Source organism: Papaver somniferum, chromosome 2 (genome assembly GCF_003573695.1).
Source record: "Papaver somniferum cultivar HN1 chromosome 2, ASM357369v1, whole genome shotgun sequence".
Lineage (NCBI taxonomy): Eukaryota > Viridiplantae > Streptophyta > Magnoliopsida > Ranunculales > Papaveraceae > Papaver > Papaver somniferum.
In genome coordinates, this window is record NC_039359.1 from 93,423,316 (window position 1) to 93,439,824 (window position 16,509).

The 16,509-nt window shown below is 41.9% G+C and overlaps 3 protein-coding genes across 5 annotated transcripts; 1 reads left to right on the top strand and 2 right to left on the bottom strand.

The window, feature by feature from the left end:
- Positions 1-5,528: 5,528 nt before the first annotated feature.
- Positions 5,529-5,939, bottom strand: LOC113351624. Its single transcript, XM_026595574.1, has one exon. It carries the CDS (start codon positions 5,937-5,939, stop codon positions 5,529-5,531), a length of 411 nt encoding a protein of 136 aa, XP_026451359.1.
- Positions 5,940-6,164: 225 nt separating this feature from the next.
- LOC113351625 lies at positions 6,165-7,366 on the bottom strand. Its single transcript, XM_026595575.1, has 3 exons — positions 7,137-7,366; positions 6,736-6,918; positions 6,165-6,642 (listed from the first exon to the last, which is right to left on the bottom strand). Exons 1-3 carry the CDS (start codon positions 7,364-7,366, stop codon positions 6,165-6,167), a joined length of 891 nt encoding a protein of 296 aa, XP_026451360.1.
- Positions 7,367-9,926: 2,560 nt separating this feature from the next.
- On the top strand, positions 9,927-16,254 carry LOC113348431 (formin-binding protein 4-like). 3 transcript variants are annotated; one of them, XM_026592202.1, is made up of 12 exons: positions 10,175-10,235; positions 10,605-10,937; positions 11,029-11,160; positions 11,247-11,371; positions 11,692-12,253; positions 12,351-12,489; positions 12,646-13,922; positions 14,130-14,209; positions 14,788-14,883; positions 14,968-15,041; positions 15,430-15,559; positions 15,911-16,254. In XM_026592202.1, the coding sequence occupies exons 5-12, from the start codon at positions 11,941-11,943 to the stop codon at positions 15,992-15,994; spliced, it is 2,193 nt and encodes a 730-aa protein (XP_026447987.1). In that variant the 5' UTR covers positions 10,175-10,235; positions 10,605-10,937; positions 11,029-11,160; positions 11,247-11,371; positions 11,692-11,940; the 3' UTR covers positions 15,995-16,254. The 3 variants fall into 3 exon arrangements, with proteins under 3 accessions (XP_026447985.1, XP_026447987.1, XP_026447986.1); XM_026592200.1 differs by lacking the exon at positions 11,029-11,160 and having other exon boundaries at positions 9,927-10,235; positions 10,605-10,691; XM_026592201.1 differs by lacking the exon at positions 11,029-11,160 and having other exon boundaries at positions 10,605-10,966.
- The last annotated feature ends 255 nt before the right edge of the window (positions 16,255-16,509 follow it).

A 16,509-nucleotide genomic window follows, 5' to 3' on the forward strand; every position in this document is an offset into this window, starting at 1 on the left:
GTTGAACGCTGCTGAAGTGCTTATTGCTGCTAGGGACAAGGAGATATTGGAGTTGAAGAACTGTCGGAAGGGGAAGGAGCAGCTCGGATCCGAAGAGGAGAAGCTTCGCGTTGAGATTGCATTGGTTCGTAGTGAGTTGGAGAAGACCCAAAAAGATGCTTCGTCTTCCAAAGGTTTGTTTTCTTTTCCTACTCTCCTCTTCGTCTCTCCCTTTTGTCTTCTTAGTGTGTTGTCTGAGTCTCCCCGCCCTATCTTCAGCGGGTGACACCAGAGAACTGATATGGCTTCGGAATGAGAGGACTCGGCAAACTACCCGGATCAGAGAATTAGTTGAAAAAATTAAACGTAAAGCCGATAAATGGAACGCTCGGGACGATGAGCATAATACCCTAGTAGCTGAGTGGCGAGAAAGGCGGACCCAAATGGTTGATATGCAGAACAGTTACAATACCGATCGTCATCAGTTTAATGACACTCTGTTCTGGACTCGTGAGAACCTCCGTGTTGCTCGTGAAAATGCTACTAGCTTGGAGGCTAAGGTGACACACTTGGAAGAAGAATTACGTCAAGCTCGTTCGTCTATGATCCTGAAATGAAGGATTATATACAACGACTTGTTCGGGAGAGAGACGACGGCAAAGCTGAGGCTCATGCCCTTAGTAATGCTTTAACCGCTTCTCGGGATGATGTTGCTCGTTTAGTGGGTTCTGAAAAAGATCTCGAAGTTAACATGTACAGGCTTACTAAGGGCATAGAATATATAAATAACAAAACCACCTTCGCCATTTGGACTCCATGAAGCAGGTAGAGTTGGATAAGTGTCAGTTTGCTCTTACGAATCTTCGGTTGGATTATAAAAAAAATTTTCAGACGAGTACGATTTTCTTGATGATGCTCGGGACGCTGTAGTTAATGAATATGAGATAGCTTCGGCTAGAGTCGAAGGTATACATTTATTTGGCCACGAACAGTTCTGCGGTTCTTATTCTCTAACCTATTTGTCTTCTTTTTCAGAGCTCGAGAGACAGCTTGACCTCGCAAATGAAAGGCTTGAAAAGGCTCAATTTTCCCTAGTGCAGCAGCAAGGTCAGACCAACTATTACGAAGGGTTGGCTAAGTCTCGGGATGAAGCGGCGAATGAGGCGGCTAAGGAGGTGACTCGTCTGACATCTGCGTTATCACAATCTGAACTGAAAACCACCGTGATTACTTATAAAGCCCGCTTCCAGCTTGTCGAGGAGATCAGCAAGACTCTATCTAAAATTGAGCAAGGTCTTAGGAAAGATTATGGTATTGTCAAGGAGTATCCTCGTCGCCCAATGCCCGAGCCCTTAGCTTATTCTTCTGGTCCTTCGTCGGGTGGGAGTGTTCCTTCACCTCAGCAGAAATATCCTGCTGATAACGCTGGGTCTTCTATGGGGAAGTAGGGTCTCAATTGCAGGTCGTTGATCTTCGTTGATTACTTGGCTTCGAGCCAATTTTTGCTGTATTTTGTGTTTTCTGCTTGACTTCCCGAACTTGTAATCAAATTTCATGGAATAGATCATCGTTTTCTTGAGTATGTACACTTCTGATTTTTCTGCATGGTTAATTCAATTACTTTTTTAGACAGTACACAAATATAGTCAATCAGAATGAATGATTTATGTAGTAGAAAGTGTTTGGATGCAATAACGAGGATGTGCACCTTCGTTACTCACTTTGGACCTGTCACCCCGTTGGTTAATCCTTGGCCAGGGGATTACCAGACGGTGGGAGTTGATGCAGCGTTCCCGGTTATGTAATGCGTTATTAAAATATTTACATGCATTCATTCCGCTGATACGCTGCCTTATTAGTTGGTTGGGTATTTGTTTCTGCTGGAAGCCTTCCCCATGGTCCTACACTCATAGACACTGACAGGGGAGTCCTGAGAGATTGTAAATAGTTACTTTACCCAATAGAGACTTTGTAAAAAGCTTGTTGGATTGATGCAGTGTTTTGGGGTATGTAATGTGTTATTAATATATTTACAGGCATTCATTCCGCCGATATGCTGCCTTTATTGATTGTAAATAGTTACTTTCCCCAATGGGAATCTTGCAAAAAGTTTGTTCGATTGATGAGTTGAGGTCTGCTATTCCTCGTCCAGAGATAGAAACATATCAAGAGGGTACGTCGTCTTCTTCTTCTGGTGCTCTTCACGCAGGTGCATGACTACATTGGTTTTTATGGATGGTAAGGCTTGAGATACTTCGCATTCCACGGGTGTCTGAGGACTTCTCCTTTTAAGTTACGTAGGTAGTAGGATCCATTCCCTATAATATCATGTATGACAAAAGGTCCCCCCTCCCCCCATGTTGGTGGCAGTTTACCCCATTTCTTCTCTCGCTGGTATTGGGGTATGGTTATCGGCACATACTCTCCTTCTACAAAGTTTCTAAGCTTAACCCTTTTATTGTACTCCCTCGTCAGTCTTCGTTGGTAATTCTCCATCTTCTGCAGCACCGTTTCCCTTCTTTCTTCGAGATCATCGAGCCTTTACAGCATCATATCCACTGTGAGCTTCTTCTCCCATGCTTCGGTCTTCGTGGTTGGCATGATGATTTCTGTTGGGATGAATGCTTCGGCTCTGTAGGTGAGGAGGAACGGTGATTCTCCTGTGGCCGACCTTCGGGTTGTTCGGTATGCCCATAACACATTGTGTAATTTCTCACACCATCGTCCCTTGTGTTCGTCCAACTATTTTTTGAGTATGAGGGCAAGGGTCTTGTTCGTGGATTCCTCACATCTTCTTGACATTTGCTTTGTTGCAGGTGCATGGATTCTTTTGGAAAAACGCTGGCATTCCTCACATCTTCTTGACATTTTCGCAGTATCTCGTATCATTGTTGGCCAGTAATACCCCTGCATTTTTGCCTTATCTGCTAACGATCTCATTTCGCTGTGGTTGCCCGCATCTCCATAGTGTATGTCTTTCAACACCTGATGTCCTTCTTCTCTTGACAGGAAGCGTAACAATGGTCCAAGGAAAGATTTTTTATATAAGTTCCATCCCGCAGGTCATACCTTCCTTCCTTCGACTGCACCTTCTTAGCTTGTTTGAATTCCGCTGGCATCGTCCCTTCTTTGAGGAAAAGGTGAACTTCGGTTCTCCAATCTTCTTCGTTCTTGAAATCTTCGTCTTCGTTGGCTCTTGTCATGATATCATCTTCGTGAAGGTCGTCAGATATGTCTTCTCCTACGTCATCGTCAGCGATATCCTCCCCTACGTCGTCTTTATGATTTGAAGCGAAGGCTTCCTGAGGGATGACTGAGGGTTCGTATACTCTAGTTATCTTGATTTCCTTGATGCCTTCATCTCTCAGCATGGATGATATATAAGCTAAGGCGTCAGCGTGCCTGAGTTCCTTTCTGTCTAAGTACCGGAATTTGATAGTTGGTATTTGGGATGCCAGAGTCTGGACCAGAGCCATGTATGCTGAAAGGGTCTCATCGTAGACATTGTATTCTAACCCTATTTGTCGTATGACCAGTTGCGAATCGCTTGTCACTCGCACATCGGTTATTCCCATTTCTATTATCAAACGAAGAGCGTGTACCAGAACTTCGTATTTGACGATGTTATTGGTATGCCCTTTGAATTCCAACCTCAAGGTATGCACGATCCTTTCTCCAGTTGGGGTGGTGATTACGATGCCTATGCCCGCACCTTCCATATTCTTCGATCCGTCAACGAAAACCTCTCATCGTCTTTGATTTGAGGGATCGAGAATATCGAATGGGTCTTTGCCTTCATCTACTTCTGGTATGCGACTCACTTATTCGTCGTTGTCCAGGGGTAGATCTGCTAGGAAGTCCACCAAGACTTGCGATTTTTGGGACTGTTGGATTTCATGGATAATGTTGAACTGATCAAGGTGGGTGTTCCACTTTGCTATCCTTCCTACTTTCCCAACGCTTTTGAGAACTGCCTCCAATGGTGCTTTGCATGGAACACGAATATAGTGAGTCAAAAAGTAAGTCCTTAGCTTTTAGGTAGCCCATACTAGCGCCAAGATGAGTTGCTCGATCTTCGTATAGTTTCTTTCTGCCGCGTTGAGGGTTTTGCTGACGTAGTAAATAGGTTGCTCTACCTTCTGTTGCTGCTATGTATAGGTCCAATACCTCGTCGGGATTAGGCTTTTGTAGGATCGAGATCGTGGCCAGGTATTCCTTAATCTTTTGAAAAGCTTCTTCGCACTCAGAGGTCCATTCAAACTTGCTCTTTTTTTTGAGTATGTTGAAAAAGGTTTGCATTTATCCAATGACCTGGCGATAAATCTATCCAGAGCTGTTAAGGATCCGTTGAGCTTTTGGACTTCTTTAAGGTTCTTAGGGGACGACATTTGTACGATGGCCTAGATCTTCGCGGGATCTACTTCGATGCCCCTCTTCGTTACTAGATACCCAAGAAATTTCCCTGAGGTGACACCGAATATGCATTTTTCTGGGTTTACTTTCATATGGTGTTTCCTCATTGCTTCAAAGATATCCATCATATCTTGATGGTGATCCTTGCGCAACTTGCTTTTGACGAGCATATCATCGACATAGACTTCTAAGGTGTTACCGATCCATGTCTTGAAGATAGCATCAACCATCCTCTGGTATTTTTCCCCTGCATTTCGAAGTCCGAAGGGCATCCTCGTGTAGCAATAGAGGCCGTGCGGGGTGTAGAATGTTGTGTGTTGTTAATCTTTTTTTACCAGCGCCACTTGGTTGTAACCAGAATATCCATCCATGAATGATAATTCTCCGTATCCTTCGACAGCTTCAACCAGTTGATCGATGCTTGGGAGTGGATAACTATCCTTCGGACATGCTTTATTGAGGTTGGTGAAATCGATGCATATCCTTACTCCTCCATTATTTTTTGGCACGATGACCATGTTCGAGATCCATGTCGGATATTTGACTTCCTTGATGAACCCTGCTTCTAACAGCTTGCGGATTTCCTTCTCTATTGCTTCATGATACTATGGTGCTACTTTACGTACTTTCTGCCTGAAAGGTGGTTTGCCTGGCTTTATACGGAGTTCATGTTGGATAATCTTTGGATCAATCCCCGGCATGTCCCCCAGTTTCCATGCAAAGATATCTGCGTACTCCACGAGTAGCGTGATTAGGGACATCTCTCTTTCCTTGTCCATTACGGTCCCTATCTTGATCATCTTCGGATTCTCTTTGGTCCCTATGTTGATCTCCTTCACAAGTTCTACAGGTGTGAACGTGGGTTTTGGTTCCCCTAGGAGAGGGACATTCTTTAATTGCTATTTGGTTGGTTCTTCAATTTCTTTAGCTATTGAAGTACTTTCTTCCGTGTTTAGAACGACGCTACCCTTCGTCATACTTTTTCCGGAAATCTCTTCGAGATAAAGGTCAATTGCTTTTTATTTTGCAGCTTCTTTGTTTCTGGCCCTTCGGGATTTCCGCTGCTCATCTTGTTCGTTGTTGAGCTGATTTTGTAGATCCTGGCATTCCCGAGCAGTGACTTGATCTCATTTTATCTACATTACCCCTTCGGGTGTTGGAAATCTGAGGTATTGGTGATAAGTTTCCGCCACTCCTTTGAGATTGTGCACCCATCTTCGGCCAATAATAGCATTATAAGGGGAAGGAGCATCTACCACGCTGAATCGTGTGTCCACTTTCATGGGGCATGCGTTTACTTGCAAGATGATGTCTCCTAATGGCTTCGTAGGTGCCCCGTTAAACCCGTAGATGGTGTAGTACGAAGACATTAGTTGTTCATCGTTAAGCTCCATTCGTTTGAATGTGTCATAAAACAGAACATTAACTGAGCTCCCTCCGTCGATAAGGATCTTCTTGATATTGCATCCTGCTACTGGTAACATGAGGACCAAAGGATCATTGTGATGTTCCATATCCTCTTCGATGTCTTCAGCGTCGAAAGTCATAGGTGCGTCCATCCAATGTTCGTGTTCGTCTACCTCCACTCCATCGATTTTGTACAGTTCATAGTAATTTTCAAATTGCTTCCTTAACCTTTTCCCTATTTGCGCTGTTAGCGAAGGCCCTGCGGCTTCGGAGCATGAGATGGTGTTAAGGGTTCGGTTTCCTTCAGGCAATTGAACCTACTTGCTTTGCTTGGTCCTATCTTCGGTACCCACTTTCTGTATGTACTATTTGAGATCTCCTGCGTCGATCAGCTTTTGGATCATTATCTTGAGGTTTTTGCATTTCTTGGTCTGGTGGCCACTGAAGCAATGGTATTCGCAGTATTCCTTAGATTTCTCGGACCTTGGGGGTTGTTTCCCTTTGGACCATGGCCACTCAAGATTTTCCCGTCCTTTGATCTCCCTTAGGATGCGAGAGTAGCTGACGTCTAGCCTCGTGTAGACCTGGTCTTCGAATTTCCGATCCTCACGTCGACGATCATCTCTTCGTTCTTTCCTATCCTCGCTAAGCCGTTCGCCAGAACCACCCCTTTTGGATCCGCTGGCTTGCTCCACCGAGTTGGTTCGATGAGGTCTTTGAGTCTGGGCTCTGGGATTTTTACTCTGAATCTCGTCCAGCCTTGCATGTTTTTCTATGATTACTCGAAGATCTCCTTCGATAGTACGGATGGTACCATGAATCTCGACGAATAGAGGGCTCATCCTGTCTAGCCCACATTTATAGCAATTGATACTGACCACTGGATCGACGTTTCCTATGGCCTGACAGATCTTGTGCCATCTTTCAGTATATTACCTGATCGTCTCCTTATATCGGATTGTCAGCGAGAAGAGCTTGTCCATTCCGGTATTGACGATCTTGTTGTACATGTAGGTCGCCAAGAACTTCTCAGTGAGCTGGTCATAGGAATCAATGGAGTCCGGTGGCAGGTTATCGAACCAGGACAGCACAGATCCTTTTAGACTTGAAGGAAAATATCTGCAAAGTATTGCATCGTCATAATCCCACCGGGCCAGGATTCGATTGTAATAACGAAGATGGGCCGCGAGATCACTGGATCCGTCGTAACACTAGAAGGCTGGGACAGAGCATTTATGGGGGATGAGAGCTTTGGATAAACGTTGGGTTAGCAGGGTAGTGTTGGCTTCCTTCATCACTTGCTCCAGTCTTCCGCCCCCTGCTTAGCTTTCAACTACTTGATTTCCGCCATCATTTCCGTACGAAGATTCTCCATTGCTTGCTGGTGCTCCTGGTGAATGGTGGATCTTCCTGGTCTCGGGATCTCGCTATAGAAGTAGTCTGAGTCCTCTGGATTGTAATCTAGGTCGGATCTTCGATTTCCTCTAGCATCTCTTTGGTTAAGCAGCTGCGGGTTGTTCATAGTGGCCACTACCATCCTTCGGTCCTGATTTAGTAGCGGTGCCATGGTGTTAGCCTCGTCGTGTGAATTTTCCACCTTTGCGCTTTGGGCGATCCTATCCTTGAGTTGTTGGTTTTCCTGCGCCAGTAGAGGTACCGCGTCCGTGTATACCTTCTGGTTCTTCCTTAATTCTTCCAACTCTGCCATCATCTGGACAGAGTGATTTGATCCTTGGTTCGGTGTCCCCCATGCATCTGTCCCCACCGGCCACTACGGTGTTATCTTCGCCAACAATTTGTATCAATGGGACTGGAGGGTCAATCTGCGGGGCTTGTTGTGCGGGTTGATTTGCTATCAGAAGAGGTTGATTAACTTGAAGTGGCAGATTCTGTTCATTGGTGAGCGGCATCCCGTAGAGTGGTTGCTGTATTACTGACTCTGCCATCCCTTCACGCTGTTCATTTGGCCGGGTGGCTGCTGTCACTTTGGAGGCTCCTGCTCTGGATGTTCCTGCTTTAGAGGCTCCCCCTTTGGCAGCAGCGGCCTTCAATGCTGCCGCTGCTATTGCGCTGGCATCCAAAGGCATCGTGCTCTCAGCTCCATCTTGTCTCTTGTCTGCTGCCTTTAGCTTTTCGCCTTTTTTTTTGCTGCGCGTCATTACCGGGGTTGTCCTTGGCGCGTCTTTTGATGATGCTTTGGCTTTTCCTACATCCTTCGTTTTTTCCATCTTCGATCCTCTCTCTTTTTCTACACAAGAAAATTATCATCGAAGAAATGATATCTGCGCGTGTTGGGTCAGATATGTTAGTCTAAACTGAGCTCCCTTGGGAATCCTGTAACGAAGATCCAGAGATCTTAAATTTAATGAAATGTGATCCACTGTTTTAAAACATTTAGGTTTATTGATAGATCTGAAAATATAGTTTTAAAGGGTCTTATATTAAACATAGATTTTGGCGAAGTTAGCATTATAATAATAGCGTAAGCCTGCTAACGGGTTCTCGTGTTTTAAAGATGATGGTTGGAAAACGCAGATCTCGCTAATGAACTGCCCATAAGTTTGATTTTTAAAGATAAAAACTTGGGGTTATCTTAAAAATGCAGATCCTTTAAAAAGGAAAGTGGATCTGCCCATAAATCTGATTTTCAAATACAACTTGAAATTATATTAAAAAACATGGATCTTGTAAAAATGAAAGTATATCCACCTGCAGATTTGCTTTTTAAAGTCAAAAATTTGAAATCGTCTTAAAAAAAAAACGTAGAGCTTGTAAAGATGAAAGTAGATCTACCCATAGATTTGTTTGTTGGAAAAATAATGCTTGCTAAGGCAGCTTCAAGCGCTGTTATTTTCAGAGAACAGTGCTTGGAACAAAAGGAATGCGGAAAATCACAAGATAAGATAAATCTTTTACCGGGACAGAGTCCCTGTTTCTAGAGCCAGATTGTGAACACATAAATCACGATGGCATCCACATGTTCACAAACAATGTTCGCATACAATAATTCATTCTAGAACTGAAACTATTATGCGTAAAGTTACAAAGGGACGATGACTCATCGACTTAGAACCATCGGGCTCGTCCTTGTCTAGTCATATGGTAATGAAATAGATAATCGCATGGTAGAATAAATAATAAGTCGAAGCATAAACATAAAGACATAATATAAAGTGCTGAATGTAAATGAGACGGTGATTTACGTGGTTCAACACTAAGGCCTACATCCACGGGGGTTGTTGTTTGACTATGTAGTTGGGAGTTACAAAGATAGTCAAATGACTTTATCTGAAATACGAAGTTAGAAGGGGAAAGAGAATTCATACCTATTCTTCCTATTTCTCTCTCTCCTATCTTTACTAAGAATTGGCCCCCCTTTATCTCTTGGTGGAGAAGGATATTTATAGAGTTGATACATGTGGTCCACTGTCAGGGACAATTATAACCTTATCTTCTCGTTCTTTGTCCCGATGCCGCTGGTGTCTTCGTTCCTAACCGATGCCCCAAGCGGTAATGCTTGATGACGATGAACCACCTCGTTCTCTTCCATAGATCGAGTGACACGTACCCTATGCCTAAGGTATTTAATGCGGGTGGTTGGGGTGATCTGCACGCGTCAGACATCTGTCTGATGCCCCTGTCATATCTTCGTCAGTGGGGCTAATCTTAGCCGTTGGTCTTGGGTCTGCCTTGAGATGAGATAAAGCAGATCTTCGGGTGCTCTTCAGTACTTCGCGGTGGCTCGTTCCTTCAATGCTCCCTGGTTCTCAGCCATTGGATCAGTTCAGGGATAACCACATACAACTGTTAGACGTTCCTTGGATGTTGGTATGTGGCATCGTATCTTGATGCCCTTAACCGTGTATCCTCCACGTGTATCTCCTTGGACACGTGGCGAGTGATGAATTATGTGTATACAGTACTCGCCGGTTTGCATCAGAACCAAAAAGTTTTGTGAGATCAGGTTGGTGGCAGTTTAGTCCCGATACCTGAGTTTGAGCAGATTTTGGTAAATGATGAGAAAAAGAAAGTGTAATTTTGTTGGGTTAGGCCTTGGGCCTTGAGGTTTGTTTTTGTTAGGTTTTTTAGCCCAGCTGAGCTGAATGTATCATAACAAAAGCAAATTTGTTTCAAGCTCCATAGAAATCAAAAAGAATTCTTATGGTTTCCGAAGCGGTGAATCCATGAATCTTTATATATCGTGCTTCATAGACACCACTTAGTTTCCTACTCGAAAATCTGTAAACTAGGGTTCTTAAATCAACCATAAAGAAAAATATCAAAGTCAGGCATTAGTAATAACAGGGTTTAGTTTCATATTTTGGATAGAGATTCTTCTCTGGTTTCTTCAATGGGGAAAAGAAAGGAGCGTCGTCTCGCGGCCTTAAACGCAACTGGTCGAAGAGTAAAGCTAGATCTCTTTGCGGAACCCTCTGGTAATATACTTATTTGTTCTTTTTAGGGTTCCGTTGCTGCTTAATTTGGTTTTAGATTTACAAATTATTAAGGAACACTTGGAACCCCTAGAGATATTCCAATCTATGTTTTTCTTTCGTAATTCCTTTTTTGTCTATAAGCATCTGATTAACTGTTCTAATCAGTTCTCCATGGTAAAACCTAACATGACAATCAATACTTAATTCCTCATACTAGACTTTGCAAATTGTTTTTCGAGGGATAAATTTTTCGATAACCTAATTGCCACAACTCAGCCACTTCTTTTATTGAGAGCTTATGTGTTTCCTATGGGATTGTGGAGCTTATAGTGGTTTCATTAATGCATAGAGTTCCTTAACATTTTATAGGAGATTTGGGAGCCTCCTCTGGAAATGACGAAGTTGATGGTGGTGTTGACAAGAGTGCTGGAGATACAAATCTACCATCTTCTTCAGGTGGGTTCCGTCATTTTTTGCATGAAAGGACTATGTAGAGACGACATGCCTGAACAACATTATTTTGGTGGAAATATTGTGCAAGAAAATGTTTTGTTCCCCGAGAATTTGGTTTTTCAGATTGTAGGATGGCTGAGGTCTTGGGAACATTCAATGCTCAGATCAAGTTGGGCTGGACCACAGTCAAATATATTGAATGACTCCCAACCTGTTAAGCCGTTTCTACAGCATCTAAGCGTTCTGGAGGTCTCAGCAGGATAAATTTTTCTTTCTTGGTTCGTATGTCTTTGTCTTTATTTGATTTGTGCTTTTAACCGTTTCTCTTCATTGTGTTCAGGTGGTCAAGTTCGAAGTGATGCTAAGATTTCTATATGTAGAATGCAATTATAGATTCACTCAGCCACTAATTTTGTTATTAAAATTGATTATGGCGACGTATATATTGCCTGTTATTATCACATCTGTTTGTGTGAGCAATATTATCATTGTCTTCGTTTCACTTATACTGTTATTGGTTGGAAATATGGCATCTGACAAGCTGATATTTGTTTTCAGGCAAACATCAAGACAATCCTTTGCTGTTACTTGGGCAATATAGTGACGATGAATTAAATGATGAGGAGCATAAGACGCTCAAGCATGACGTTTCAGAGAGTTCTTCTATCGAACAAAAGTGCCAGGTGCTCCTATTTATTCCCTATGTTCACGTTTATGCTTAGGAACTGCTCATGCTTTTGAGGTTGAAGCCTATCTTGCATAGGCGAACATATGTCTGTTTGTATCGTCCACTTGTCTTTTTGTTTGGTCTTTGGTCTGTCACTTCTTCCAGCCTTAAGTCATCGAGAGTTATGCGATCTTTTTCTTGTTGCATATGGTGATTATGTTGAGAACTGGGTCACATGTAGATAGACATGTGCTCGTGTAAGGTTTTTACAATAGTTACATGAATTGCTGGAAATTCCTCGTTTCTTAATTTGAGTGATGGTTCTGAATTGTACAGGAGCCTGTAAGTACAGGGTGCGAGGATGCGGAAGAACATGCAGATGAGTCTGATGCTCTTCAGACCACCCTGGAGGAGTTGGAGAAGGAATTTCTTTCTTCAGAAGCTCCCAAGGACTTGGATGGAGATGAAGTTAGAGAAAGTAGCGCTTCTTTGTCGGATGAAGCAGAGCCTACCACACAAATCCCTGATACCGGAAGCTCCTTAACACAAATAAGTGGTGATGGAAGCTCTAGTTGGAAATTGGTGATGCATGAAGAGAGTGGTCAATATTATTACTGGAACACACTAACAGGGGAAACTTCATGGGAACTACCCGGCGATTTTGTTCAGAAAGCTGAGACAGCTAAAGGGCAGAAAGTTCCTTCTGGTACTGAAGACGGGAGTGCTGCTATAGCCAATGTGTGTACAAGCATTCCTGTCGTTGTTGATTCTACAGCAAATATGACACGTGCTGCTGAGAAGTACGACAATGGGCACCAACTGAGCTGTGGAGGACATGAAAATGAAGATCAGGAAGCTCAAAATTTGGAACTAGAAGTTAGGCACATGGAACCAAGAGGTATCTAGCTACTGATGTCTTATAGATAAATAAAGAGCGCAAGATCGCTCCTTGTGTGTGTTTTTTTTTTTTTGTACTGATTAGTTTGTCATTTCAGATTCTGGGGTTCCAACTACCTCGGGTCATGATGAGAAGGATGACCACAAGAGGATAGCCAATGAACATGAAGCAGCTCTTTCAACTCGCCTTGTTGAGTATGGCAAAAGTTTGCTGGAGAGACTGAAAGCTGTAGAAAGGTACAATATTCTTATGCATGTTTTTGCCTTCTCATGTATTCTTTTGGAGGTCATGATTGCAATTTTTGTTTTGCTAGGAAGTAACTTTATGCAATCTTAATCTGTTTGTTCTTGAGTTGCCCTTGTAAACTCATCTGTGATAATGTTTTCTATTAGGTCAAACGACTACCACTATCAAGGGCAAGATCGGATACTGAAGTATATGCTGGAAATTGAGATTAGACTTTCTGATTTCAAGTCATTAATGGATTGTGAATCTTCTCTGCTACCATTTTGGGTACATTCTGAGGGGAAACTTCAAGCGCTTGAACAAGCCATTGGATATGAAATTTCTCAACTCACTAAATCTGAGCAGATGAGTGAAGTTGAGAGTGGACATATTGCGTTAGCAGAGATGAACAGTACATTACTACATAGCGAGAAAGACGAAACTGAAGAGGCTGCTGGATATCCTACTCAACATGTCGGCGGAAGTGAAGTGAACATGGAGAAAATCAAAGAGACTGCACATCCAACTGAGTTTGTTCTTGAACTCAAGCCGGACACTGACGAAGAAATGGACATGGATGTGGATATGGAAGTTGATGATGAAATTACTGCAACTCATACAACTTCTGGTGATCTGTCAAATGGCGATCATATTGTTCATCCAGCTTCTCCTCTGGTGGAGTGCCCACATTCCGAGCACGAAGAAGGATTTAATGTCCCTCCTCCAGATGAAGATTGGATACCTGCACCTCCACCTGATAATGAACCTATCCCTCCACCTCCACCTGATAATGAACCTATTCCTCCACCCCCACCAGATGAACCTACCCTTTCTTATACACCTCACCCACCATATCCTGAGAGTGTACCACCTTTCTCTTTCACAGAGCATTACAATTTCTCTTATCCTGTTTCCGGCTATGGGTATTATGGACCATCTGTTCCTCCAATTTCAAGCACTAACTATTATACGCATACTGAAGGTAACCAGATCGATGTGTCGCAACCATCTCAATGTTATGAATCTGTGTCAAATCAGTTTTCTGAATGTGCTTCAATAATGGTTAATCCTGTCGAGCCTATTGTTTATTATGATCCAAGTGGAACGGTACCCTCTATCACTAGCACTATCCAGCCTTCAAATGTGTATGCCGGATCAGGTGCTTCAAATTACGCGCATACAGCTGCTTCAAATTACGCGCATACAGCTGCTTCTGATCAATCTCATCAGGGCAGTGGAAAGTCTGAGTACAGCTCATTACCAGTAATAAATGCTGAGCTTGATGTTTCGTCCTTCAGAAAGTCTGATATCGCGGCATTACAGATTCCACCTTGTTCTGCAACAGTCCAAGCGGCAGCCACTGTTGCGCTGAAAGATGATGAACCGGCAACTGTTACAGCACCGGCTGCCTTACCAACAGCTGCGTCTAAAGCTCAAACTAAAGGTATAGTATCAGTAAGCAGATTTTAGCACACATAGATGGGTACAATCATATCAATGTCACCATTTAGTTTTCTAATTTGCCAAAAATGTGCTCCTGATTTATGATTTCCTAAAACAGATACATATATTAAGCACAGGCTACCTATGCTTCCCTATTAGTCTTCTCTCTTAAATTTTACTGCCTGATTTTTACATCTGTCTGCTTCAGTTGCGCGTAGCAAGAAAAAAACAGTCGCAGTTGCAACTACATTGCGGTCTAATAAGAAGGTCTCCAGTCTAGTAGACAAGGTACGTTCTTACTATGATTTATCTTATACTCTCTCCGTCCCCAATATATAGGCGGAAAATGATTATTTTCTTAGAATAAGAAAAAGTTTAGTTTTCATAAATTTTCTCTTACTTTTCTAATTTACCCTTGTCTTTTCCCAATACAAATATTATATAATAAATCTATAAATCTCCATCTCACATTTAATCTAAATTGTATGATAACCATGCATCATAAATAGGGGCATATGAGGAAAAAACAACCTTGAAATTGGAACTCTGCCTATCTAATGGGACTACAAAATTTACAAACTCCGCCTTTATAATATGGATGGAGGGAGTATGTATACATCGAATGAAAATTGGGCTCCCATGTTGAAGTCCACTTATAATTACAATCCCCTTTTTGTCTGACACAAAGTCACCAATTTGATTTCCAATTCCAAAACGTAAATAATTCCAGACAAAGTAATACCCCACTTGCTCTTCTCAACCACTAGCACTAAGCCAACTCCAAATGCTCCTTCTTTAGTCCTTAATTGTTTTCTTATACCTATCTATCGTCTTAGGATAAAGTTTCTAACATATTTTGTTATCAGTGGAAGGCTGCAAAAGAGGAGTTACACGAGGATGATGAAGATGAGCCCGAAAATGCTTATGAGATGTTGGAGAAGAAGAAACAAAGAGAAATAGAGGTGTGCATGAATGCAACTGTTCCACTTTCATCCTACTTATTATTGAGTTCCTACTTCTGTTGCATTTACAACTTTTCTTTGTAGGAATGGCGTGCACGTCAAATTGCCAGTGGAGAAGCTAAAGATAATGCTAATTTTCAGCCTCTGGGTGGTGATTGGTATGGTTCATTGATCTACCTAAATTCATAGTTTGTTTTGTGTCACCTTGATCTGTTTCTCTACATAAAAAATCATAAGATTAGTAATTTTGATGAATGTCTTTGGATGTATAATGTCTTTCAATGAGTGCAAGTATTAGACTGGTTACTTTGATCAATGTTTTTCAAGTTTTGGTAATTAATTATTAGTATTTGGTGTTGTTGGCCGTCAAATGTTTTCAAGCTACTGAAATCATTCTGAGAAAATCCTTTTCTTGCCCATATTGATGAAAAGAAACATAATGAAAGTTTAAAATTTATAAATAATGAAGAGTATGACCGTTAAGAATAAGTTCTTCGTAACCAATCTACGATATTCACCTTAAATTCTGTTTATTATATTGTGTAGGCGTGAACGGGTGAAGCGCAAGAGAGCGCTATCAAAGAAGGAAGCTGTGGAAACTGCAGCAGCGCCTACGAATGGGAAACAGCAGCCTGGTTTAGTGGAACTTTCAAGGGATCTCCCGTCTGGATGGCAGGTATATTAGTTGTCGCTCTTTGTTTCTTTCGTCTGCACAAATAGTCACGTAGTTAACTTTCTTTGAGGTTTCTATTATGATAATTATAATTATGAGTTTGCAAACTTAAAACCCCCTGGTATCTTACAAATAAGAACAAGAAAAGGAACGCTTGCGTTCTATATCAACAATATGAGCTAAACTGAGCCCCAATAAGAGTTCACCCATGATTAATATCTCTTGTGAAGTCCAAAAATCTTTCCTATATAAAGCATTATTTCACACATCTGTTTGTCAGACTTCATTAAGCCTTAACATATCCAATTTCTGTGTCGGTTGTTTCATTAATCATTATGCTTTTTCTAAATGCAGGCATATTGGGATGTATCCTCAAAAGAGGTTTATTATGGAAACACTAAGACGTCGGAGACTACCTGGATCAGACCTACCGCCTAAGGCATGCCAATTAGCTTCCACAATTTTGGAAGCTGTCAAGAATTTCTGATTTCCAGGTGTAAAAGACCCATTTTTCTTTTTGATACGCCGCCTAAAATTAGTTGAATCAATACCTGTATCTTGTTACAGTACATTAGTAAATTGTATGAATATGCGTGGGTGTTAATGTAAGTCCAAGATCTTTGTATTTCTTGGAGTCTTGCTCCACCTTGATGTATACTAGGTTTTTTTACTAATTTTTAAAGTAACTAAAAGAAAGGCAATATGATTTACCTGTTCCTGGCATGGAACTGTTGAGGGTTTCTGATAAATCAAATTGAATTTAGGGTTTTAATGAACTAAATCAAAGTTGCTCTGCATTACCAACAAAGCCGGAGAGAAAGAAAGAGAATGTGAAACGAGCAGGAGAGACTCCAAAAACCTTATAGATAGAACTAAAACAAGAGAGAAAATAATTCAGAAAAAAAATAAAATCACTGATCTTTGCATCCTTTGCTAATGGTGTGTAAAAGTCT

Bases quoted from the DNA above. Each gene is read 5' to 3' on its own strand.
- LOC113351624 (XM_026595574.1), bottom strand. From the start codon at position 5,939: ATGACTTTCGACGCTGAAGACATCGAAGAGGATATGGAACATCACAAT.
- LOC113351625 (XM_026595575.1), bottom strand. From the start codon at position 7,366: ATGGCACCGCTACTAAATCAGGACCGAAGGATGGTAGTGGCCACTATG. The intron at 6,919-7,136 runs GTAGTTGAAAGC...AATACTTTGCAG, and splicing joins GAAATGATGGCGGAAATCAA to ATATTTTCCTTCAAGTCTAA. The intron at 6,643-6,735 runs GTAATATACTGA...TGGGCTAGACAG, and splicing joins CGATATAAGGAGACGATCAG to GATGAGCCCTCTATTCGTCG.
- LOC113348431 (XM_026592200.1), top strand. From the start codon at position 10,151: ATGGGGAAAAGAAAGGAGCGTCGTCTCGCGGCCTTAAACGCAACTGGT. The intron at 12,254-12,350 runs GTATCTAGCTAC...TTGTCATTTCAG, and splicing joins TAGGCACATGGAACCAAGAG to ATTCTGGGGTTCCAACTACC. The intron at 14,884-14,967 runs GTGTGCATGAAT...TTTTCTTTGTAG, and splicing joins AGAAACAAAGAGAAATAGAG to GAATGGCGTGCACGTCAAAT.